The sequence below is a fragment of the Mesitornis unicolor genome, unplaced genomic scaffold (assembly GCF_000695765.1).
Source record: "Mesitornis unicolor isolate BGI_N332 unplaced genomic scaffold, ASM69576v1 scaffold2230, whole genome shotgun sequence".
NCBI lineage: Eukaryota > Metazoa > Chordata > Aves > Mesitornithiformes > Mesitornithidae > Mesitornis > Mesitornis unicolor.
This window is the reverse complement of record NW_010156037.1, coordinates 8520-18182: the sequence shown is the minus strand read 5'-3', so window position 1 is coordinate 18182 and position 9663 is coordinate 8520. Positions and strand designations below refer to the sequence as shown.

The 9663-nt window shown below is 39.3% G+C and overlaps 1 protein-coding gene across 1 annotated transcript in view; it reads right to left on the bottom strand.

The window, feature by feature from the left end:
• Positions 1–584: 584 nt before the first annotated feature.
• The window catches only part of ZRANB2 (zinc finger, RAN-binding domain containing 2), a 9316-nt gene continuing 237 nt past the window's right edge, over positions 585–9663 (bottom strand). Inside the window, exons 2-10 of the mRNA XM_010186229.1 lie at positions 9381–9433; positions 9156–9264; positions 7841–7923; positions 7016–7092; positions 6312–6449; positions 5260–5432; positions 3122–3208; positions 1234–1398; positions 585–691 (exon numbers count right to left, since the gene is read on the bottom strand). Of these exons, the coding sequence (XP_010184531.1) occupies positions 628–691; positions 1234–1398; positions 3122–3208; positions 5260–5432; positions 6312–6449; positions 7016–7092; positions 7841–7923; positions 9156–9264; positions 9381–9433 (949 nt within the window). The 3' untranslated portion in view covers positions 585–627. The remainder of the gene's footprint in view (positions 692–1233; positions 1399–3121; positions 3209–5259; positions 5433–6311; positions 6450–7015; positions 7093–7840; positions 7924–9155; positions 9265–9380; positions 9434–9663) is intronic.

Here is a 9663-nt window from a genome sequence, read left to right as displayed (position 1 = left end):
ACACCACAGACTGGGGAGCTGATGGCTATTTTCCACTGAGCATCACTAAGGAGAAGGGCATCCACCTAGACTTCTACTTCAGCACACAAAAAATAACAAATAATTAGAGCTAAGTACTCACTGCTGTCACCCAAGGGCAGCAGCAGCCCTACCACTATGCTAACCCTGTGTGGTCCCATACAAGCGACATCAAACAAGCACACGAGCTGGCTGCAGAAAGCTCTTCCTCTATTCCTCAGATATTCGTCACGTGAAGAGCAGAGCTGGACTAAAACATATCCAACCTGTGCCTGCTCAGATGTGTAAGAGGCAGGAATTGAGTAACTGAGTCTTTAAAACTAATAAAAAAACCCCTTACTCAAATAACACTTCACACCTCCTTTGGGGTGTTTATGGCTTAAAATGCTACCTCACTGTTTGTTTCATGAATGAACAAAGCTGCAGTTTTCCAGAAAGCAAGGACAGGCATGCACCTCTATAGCAGATTTAGCACTTCTGACCAAGAAAGACACCAACTTCTTAAAAATGTCTCATGCACTGACTGGATTTGTGGTGGTTTTGGTTTGTTTTGTTTTTGTGTGGGGTTTTTGTTTGTTTGTTTGTCTTTTAAAAGTGAGCTTTAATACATTATTTCTTTTTAGAACTTGTACGGGAACCAGAATGGGAAGATCCAGATGATGATCTGCGGCGTCTGCAAGATATAAATGGAGAAAGCATGCAAAGAAATAAGTTGAAATTAATTTTAGCATCCACTTTGATTAGTCTGTATCCTACAATAACTGGAAGCCAAGTATATCTGATAGGGGCCTTGTAAGAATATATAAATAGCTTTAAACCACTTTAAGCTTATGAATGTGAATTTAATACTAAAATGTAATTTAATACTGAAAGTAGAATACAAATTCTAAATGCACTATTTACTTATGAAAATAAATTGATAATGTACACGTTAAGACTTTCACACACTGAAAGAATGGTGACTCAGGTCTTTCTACAGAACATACTTCTACCAGGAGGAAGTTTCATTGAAGGGAGGGGGGGGGGAAGGCGGGGAAGCTATTACAGAGGTTTTAATAGGAAGTAAGAGTAGGGGAAGTGAAAAAACTACTTTTAATATCAGAATAACTGATCAGGTTAAATTCTTTCCCAGTGAATCTCAGTCCTTCAGAAAATAAAAAAAAAAATAAATCACACATTTCAATACACCCATTCTTATTCTACATAAACCCAAACCTTTCGGGTGACCGTGATCTCGATCGTCTTTTTTTGCGATCAACAGATGAAGAAGATCTAGAGCGACTTCGCTTCTTGTTCCTCTCTGGGGAAGATGACGAACGAGAGCTCGAGTAAGATCTTTTTCTTGGGGTGGAAGACCCCCTGTAGGACCTGGAGCTGGATCTTTATTGATTAAGAAATAAATCAGATTTAATTCTGGTATAACACAAAAACAACAAAGAAAGAACAACATGAGACGGTTTTCACCAACACTTACTACTCTAATTACATCCGTGTTTTGCCAAATAAATTTGATACTTACTCCTTAGTTATCTGCCAATAAACACTTCTACTGCCAGGGTAGTTCTCTTAATCATTTTGCTAAACAGCATTTTTTTATATACTGACCACCAATGGATGGAAACTTCTTTCCAGCATTCACCAAAGTGACGCATTTTGACACTAGGAGACTGGGCCAGGCAGTAGCCTACGTAGGGACCTTCCTCAGCAGTTAAATTCACAAAGCAAAATGGCTTGAAAACCACAGAGATAATGATTTAACAAGGCTTCTTATTAATGGATATCTCACATTGGGCATTTGCAAAGTAGTGTTCAACTTACTAGAAAAGTAAAAATACCTCAGAAGGTATATTTACAAATCTCAAAATAAGTTTGGGCAGAGAGCAAAACCTTTCACAATTAAAGTATTTTAAAAAACCCTCTTACAATATAGCCATTTTGGCATTAAAAAAAAAAATAAATTAGCAGCTCCACTTACAAGCACTCAAAAATCACTTTGGTTATCTAAAAGAACCAAGACAGAAAAACCAAAACACTTGTGGAAAGAGCTAGAATATCTAGAGAAAAGAGCTACAAAGTCCTAAGCTTTAATTCCAAAATTATATAAAAACACTGAACAGGATTTCTTTTTCAGTAAGTTGGGTATTTTAAAAAAAAAAAAAAAAAAAAAAAAAAAAAGCAAACCACAGTGTATGTTGTTGGTAGGCCATTTTCAGGGTTCTCCCTGTAAACCCTAAAGCAGTGCTATTTCACTCATGCTCACGCACTGAGGACACTCAAGGGTGGCAGAAGCAAAGATCCAGCTCAGCTGAGCCGCTTCAGCACCTACCGGGGCCTGGGCACCCTTTTGCTCTTCCTAAAAGCACGGATTCTGCCTAATGTTACAATTCAGGACACGTTTCTGTCCCCAAAGGCTGGTGGCACCATTTGCGACTGGTCTCAACTCAAACTTCCTCATTTACAGCTTTAGCATGGAGATGGGACAGGTCTTCATTGCACTGCCAAGGGAGAGTCCTGCCGACAGGACACCTGCACAAGGACACCTCAAGGGACTCATTTGCTTTTGCTCCTCTTCCCCAAGCTCCTGTCAGCTTCTCGCATGGTTCACTATCAATGTTTTCATACGTTCCCCCCACATTCATAAAGATGTGGCATCACTAGCTAGCAGTAGTCAGATATGTGAAATAAATTATCAGTAAACACAAAAATCAGGAGTATAGTGCATTTTCTAATGTTCTTCCACATCAAGAATCATAGAATCATTGAATGGTTTAGGTTGGAAGAAGCCAAAGTAGAAGCAGTAAAACCAGCAAAAATGACCGAAGCCAGTAAACATGCATTCAAATTCTTCTTCCTTCTAAGTGAAGATCTGTGGCGTCCACTCGTCTAGCTTAGATCAGCCTTAACTCTTCCACCAAAACCTCGCATCTCAAGAAATACATCAGGAGTGGGAACCACCTCGTGCAGAGACCCCAGGAATTCTGACTTCCAAGATAAAAACGAGTTAATGTTTTAAGACCAACACAATTTTACGATGAAATCAACAAGCGGTTGGTTCTTCTGCCCTTTTTTCTTTCTCTGCATGAGAGTGTGCTACCTCATTCACCTTGATTTTGACCCACGAGATCTAGAGTGTTCTCTGGAGCTGGAGCGAGATCTTGATCTGGAACTGGAAGAGCTTCTTGAATGGGACCTGAAACAACATGGAAGGGTTTTTTTTTCCAGTGCCTGACTTTATTTAGCAGAAAAACTGCTACTGTTAGAGCAGAGACAATGATGCATCAAATGCACTTTGGTCTGCAGTCACCAAAAAGTGACAACTTCCTCCTACTCCCCCTGCATTGCCACAGTACATTTTAAAACAAACTTTAACATCATAAGATGGTGGATTAAGAAAACTATAGTTAGCTTTTTATTATGTTTCCTAAAATGGAGAACAGCAATTAAACAGGATTGCAGTTATTTGGCAAAATGAAACAACTGCAGATCTGTTCACTATTTCATCAAAACAATGCCTTAGCTTTTAATTTGTGCCTTAACTTGAAACCCATTAGTGTCTTTGAAAAGCAGAACAGGCAAGAGCATTAGGATGAGCTAGCTCTAATTTTCCCCAAGTCAGCTCTTACAAGCATTTTGTAAGCAATTTCAACTTATCTTAAAAGTTTTTCCCTTGCCTTAAAATTAAGCAAGTTAATTCTTGGCTAAAACATGGACATATCTAACACCACTGGTAACTAGCCACAGTTATTTTCAAATTTTTTCCTGTTGATGGATTTTCTTTAAAGCACAAACCACAAAAGAGCTGTAAAAATGGTAGTGGACTTGCAGTAACCATTGTAAAAAGAAGGCATTGCAATAAAATTCTAATAAGCTTTTCAGGAAAAATACATTATATATGCTGTGCACTCCCAGTTTATATTGTTACCATGTCATTTTCATTTTACTGTGCAAAACAAAAGCAGTATGAACATGTGCTAACTAGAAAATACAGTAAATGTTTTCAAAAAACACAAAGAAGTATCCATAAATGGCAGCTGGTGTTTCCAGTGAATTATCTGTGGCTAGGAGCAAAAAGTTGAACAGAAAGCTGAAAGAGTCTTAGCAAACTGCAGTGACGAGAAGCTGCTTTTTACATCACCGTTAACATTTGTGAATTAATGAAGAAAGTTACGGTCAAAGATCTTCTGCTGCCTTTGACCTTCCCACTTAAGAACTGCACTCCAGCGCGGCCCACACGGCCACATCCTGTCGATGGCACAGCACCCTCCTCAAACCTCAATTCACGTCCAAAAACTGCTGAGAGGGTAGCTCAGTCCCTATGATAAATTGAGTGCTCCTCCTTGGAGCCATGCAGCAAATACTCGTCTCAAGATGGGATGTGAAGGAGTGGGGAAGCTGATGACGAGTATTGTGAAGAGCAGAATTATTCACAGAAGAGACAGCATGAATAAAAGCACAATAGCGATGGGGAGAAAGACAAGTGGAGACGATGGCTGACATCTGGTTAGTATAAGGGTCTGAAGAGCCTGGGCAGCGATCACAGCAGGGAGAGCAGAGGTGCAGTGACAAAACTGGGAAGATTCAAACTTGAATTTTATGTATATGAACTTCATGTATAATCCTATGAGGTGGTACTGATTTGAGGTCTTGTACCTATCAGTACCATCCTTGTTTTAGTTGGAAGGCAGCTAAAAAGCTGCAACACGATTTACATCACATGATTACAAAACATTGATTACTGTACTTAAAGCTTTGTCGCTTGCCATCAAACCAAGTTCAAGTTTATTGTCGTTATTTCCAGGATATTTCTACCCTGTCCTTCACTGAATCTGCCTGGGCTGCACCATCACTGCCCCCTGCTGCCACCTCCTCCCGTTTTAACAAAACCACCCTTCTGCTCCATTTAACAACGCAACACTGCTAAAAATGTTCACCCACTGAATCGCATGTGGCCAACAAGCTTAAAAATAACATTGAAAATAAGATATTTTTTAATTCATTTGAAGGATTCAATTGAAATAGCAACTTAAATTTACTACAAGAAGCAACAAGGCATGTGAAGCTGCCCTGCTGAGGATCCACAGCAGGTCAGAACAGTACACTGGCTACCTGTGTGAACTCAGTACAAAAAATTGTTAACATTATTAAACTAAAACTGTAAGGCAATCAAGAAAAAAAAAAGTAAATAAGGAAGTTAGATACTGACATTTTGCCTGGCGTTACCCTTGACCTGTACCCGTTTACCTGGACCTAGACCTTGAGCTTGAATGAGAGGATGAGCGCGATGAAGAACGTGAGTGGGAAGATCGAGACTTAGAACGACTGCGCCTATTGGATTTCTTTTTCTTATTAGTGTCCTCCTCTTCACTGGCATCAAGATTATATTTTGAAAGGTCAGCATCATCTTCATCCTCATCCTGAAAATAAAATGCAGATATACAAAAAATACTTGAGAAATTATTTTGATAATTGCCTGCTGTTAGTGTTTTTCACTTACTCTGTGGTTTATTTTGTGCTGTTCTTCAACCTTTGAAAGTACTGTTGTTACCGCATTTAATGAGATAAAAAAAATTTAAGAGTAGAGTGACTGAGACTTTATGTTTCAAAGCAAATTACTAAAAAGCCTGCACAAAACCCACATGAAGTCTCATTTTCTGTTATTAAATGAACTTAATGAAAACACAGACATTCATTTTTACCAGTTACTTTAAATGGGTGCCTGGAAGAATTTTCAGACTCAAAATCTGTAACCATAGCATAGTTCTGCAGAGACACATTTAATATGCAGCATTTGGCGACTGCTGTCTTAAAAATAAACGTATACGTATGCCTTTGCAGAACTGTTGTCCAAAACCAGGAACAATCCAATATGTGGTTATTGTGTTATTTCAGGAAAGAATAATAAAATCTCTAAATATTTCATTCAATTTAATAAAGAATAAATCTGACATGGTTTAAAAGGCTAAGAGGAAAATTTTTAAAAAATTCCGTTTATATAGTAACCATACATAAAGGTTCAATATAAATATCTCAAAATATCTGATTCTGATCCTAGATAAGCTTTTAAGTTTTTAGGGTTTAAAAAAGCTGAACATCATTTAATGCAGGTATTGAGAACCAAACCAAGTCTGTGCATGTACTTTACAGAAGCTGTAGGCACCATTATTCTGATAGCAGCTCCTCTACATTGCTCTAAAGGCAGCTAAAAATACAAACCAAACCTCACTTGCCAACAATAAACAGCACTAGAATAATAATTAAAAAATAATTGCTAGGAAAAAACCAAAACACGTTACCTCATCCAATTTATATTTGGAGAGATCTTCATCCTCATCCTCCTCATCTTCCCCTTCAGATTCCTTATCTTCTACTTCCTTCAGGATAGATGCAGGACCAACTGGCTTCCCTCTGTACTTTTTCTTTTTGCGTCCAAACTAAGAAATTATATTCCATTAGAAGACCATATAATCAAAAGTTATTTCCAACTCTATTTTTTGATAAAACTTCTATGAGAAAATAAACATGCATCAATTTCAAGTACGGTACTGCTCAAAGGGAAGGAGAAGTATCAGGAAACGTCAATTAGCCACAAGAACATTTCTGAAGAAATGCTTGTCTTAATACCCACAGACAAGATCAATGAAAATCTGAATTTAACAAAGGAGTATCTTATATTTGTGTCTACAGGATAACTTTATAAAACCATGTTCAACATCTGGCTGAAAACAACAGGCACGACCCTGAAGCCAGCTCCCTAACAAGTTGAACTCAAGATGTACCAATTTAATTTGAACGCATTCTTAAGTTTTTAAGCCCCCAAAAGACAAAACAGCTGTCCTCACTTTCGGTTCAAAACTTTCACACTCAGCATTTGACAGAGATGCATCACACCACGTTTCTGACCTCTGTTGTTCCCCGCAAGGAAACCAAATGCCAACATATGGATCTTATAGCCACGTCACACAGCATGCACCTCTCAGTCACGTGTACCTCATCTTACCTCATCGTACTCCCCGTCCGATTCCTCGCGCTCTATATATTCAACATTCTCTCGTTCATTAAATCCTCCACCATAGCCTTTAAAAAGGGGTAACACAAGACAATCTCTTGAGCTGACTCAAATTCGGCTACATGAAGCACAAGTTGAGAATAAACTTCCACAGAGGATCTGGAAGCCTTCAGTAGGTTAATAAATACATTGCTGTAGGAACACAGTATGAAAATACTACTTTCCCTTTTGAATAAGCTGTGCTCTTCTCCATGTTTCTTTTTTCTAATGTGCATTAGTGTTACACTCCAGGCATTACATTCTCTGCTGACCCCACTTGCAGCGGTAGCAGCATGAACAGTCCTGGCCATGCTGTAAGGACATCCTCTGCTCCAGTTACCACTGCGTGCATCATTAATGCGGGAGGAACTGAAAATGGGTCACTGTGTGACCAAATCCCAAACCTCATTAAGGGATAACAGTCTAATCTATGCGGCCTGCAAACCCTGCTCCCGTGACTGCCGAGTCCTCTGGAGAGGGACACTACATTTACACCAGATCTGCTGGAGTTTAATAAAACGCTGCACTGCTCCTTCCAAATGTCTTGGTATCAAAAGCAAATACAGAGGCGGTTTTAAGCTGAATGCTTGCTGTCTTTGCAACTGAAATCATCGCATACTTTACACACTGCTAAAGGTAATCCAGTCCAAGAACTTACACATTTATCTACATATTAAAGATCTAGTTCTGTTGTGAAAACAATCTCTTTAAACTATACTGTGATTTATAAAAAGAAGTTTTCATACAGTAATCTTTGTAAAACTGCACAACTCTTACCTGTCCTTTCCTCCAATTTAGCGTACTTTGGAGTATTACACATGTTACACTCTGATCTTCTGGCCCAGTTCACATTACCACATCTTCAGAGGCAAAAAGAAAACAAAACAGAAATAAGAATTATTTTATTCCAAATCAAAATGCTTAAGAGTTGTGGCAATACTTAAAAAACCCTCATAATAATGTATTTGCCAAGTTTCAGCAGTGATCTGCAGTCACTAGCCCAACACAACAAGTTCCAAGGCCAAAGCACTGCCTGTGGGGATTTCACCAGCACAAGGACAACGGGAAGGGGATCACAACAAGGGGAAAGAAATAACATTCACAGGCAGACAAGTTACTACAAGTGAGACTGCATATAACGTGTTAAAATTCCTTGTTACTCTCCACTAGCAGCATTCACAGCTCAAAGGAGTTAATGATGACTCCACCATGGGAATGAGTGGTCACTGACACCCACTGAGGCACAGCTACATTTAGACACGTCCTACGTTGCATTTCTATCTTACAGCACCCTAAAAGGCCACTCATGCTTCATCTACCTGTAATGCTATTGCCAGGATGCTGCTGAGGAGGAGGAAGGTCTGCAAGATACAGCCTGGCTATGAACTTGGATACACACGACAGCCCCAGAATGTGCCCTCGGACACTGGGACCAGCAGTGCTGCCCAGAAAACCTGCACAACTGCACACATGGAAACTCATTGGGCTGAACACTGCTACATTCTGACAGAAAAAAAATATTAAAAAATCCAGGTTTCACTGGTCAGTTTACCAATCAGCAAAACTGAAATCCTTAACAGTGCTCCAGAAAATCTGAAAGGATCTTTCCAAAATGAATGGATTTTATTTTAGCGGTCCTTTTCTAATGTAGGTCTTGACATTCTCAACTGATGGCCTGGAGAAACATCTAAGAATTTAACTATGTGCTAAACTGTAGTCATTAAATACTCAGTGAAAGTTAACAATAAGCTACCACAAGCCGTCACACTGCAACCAAGGTGCTACTTCCACCTACACATTTTTTCTGAGCTTTAGAAATGTCCTGGCTTATCAGAGAAAAGCATGAATTTTTATCTTTCTACTCTCGGTGTTTTAGTCTTTTTTTTCCCAGTTATATTAATTAAGTAGCTGTTGTCCAGCAAACAAAACCGCATTCTGTCCTCACAGCAAAACACAACCAGTGGAAAAGCTGCGAGTTGTGACCATTCTTCTCCCATCAGTACAAGCACATTTACATTGACAGAACTAAGCATCGTTCAGTAGGTGTGCTGTGTGGCTCTAAGAGAATGTCGTGCTTTTTACAAGGGCGTACGTTTTGCACTGCCAGTCATTAGCGCTGAAGAGGCCTCGACTCTTTTCAGCGAGTGTCTTTCCTATTTCAGTTCCTCCAGCTTTCATCATTTTAGCTTCTGTCGTTTTTTCTGAAAAAGACAAAAAGCCCATAAACAGTTCATAAACACCTGGCTTTAAATTAAAGATATTTAATAATATAAGATGGAAAGAGGTGAGAAAAAGAAGTATCACCTAGGATACTCACCTCTTCCACATCTGTTACAGCTAGTTCTCCTAGCAAAGTTAACATTCCCACACCTGAAAATAAAAACACAAAAAACCAAAATTGCAGATGCCAGTTACCCCAACGCTGGAAAACACACACACTCTCACACGAGACTTTAAGAAAAACGCTTTATATATTTAAAACTGAATTTGTTGCAAATTAAACGACGAAGTTTCTCGGGCCTCGCCCGATCCCGGAGAGTGGGGCGGGGCCGGAGCCGTCGCACGATGGAGGCCGGCGCCGTGAAACCCTGCCGAGAAGT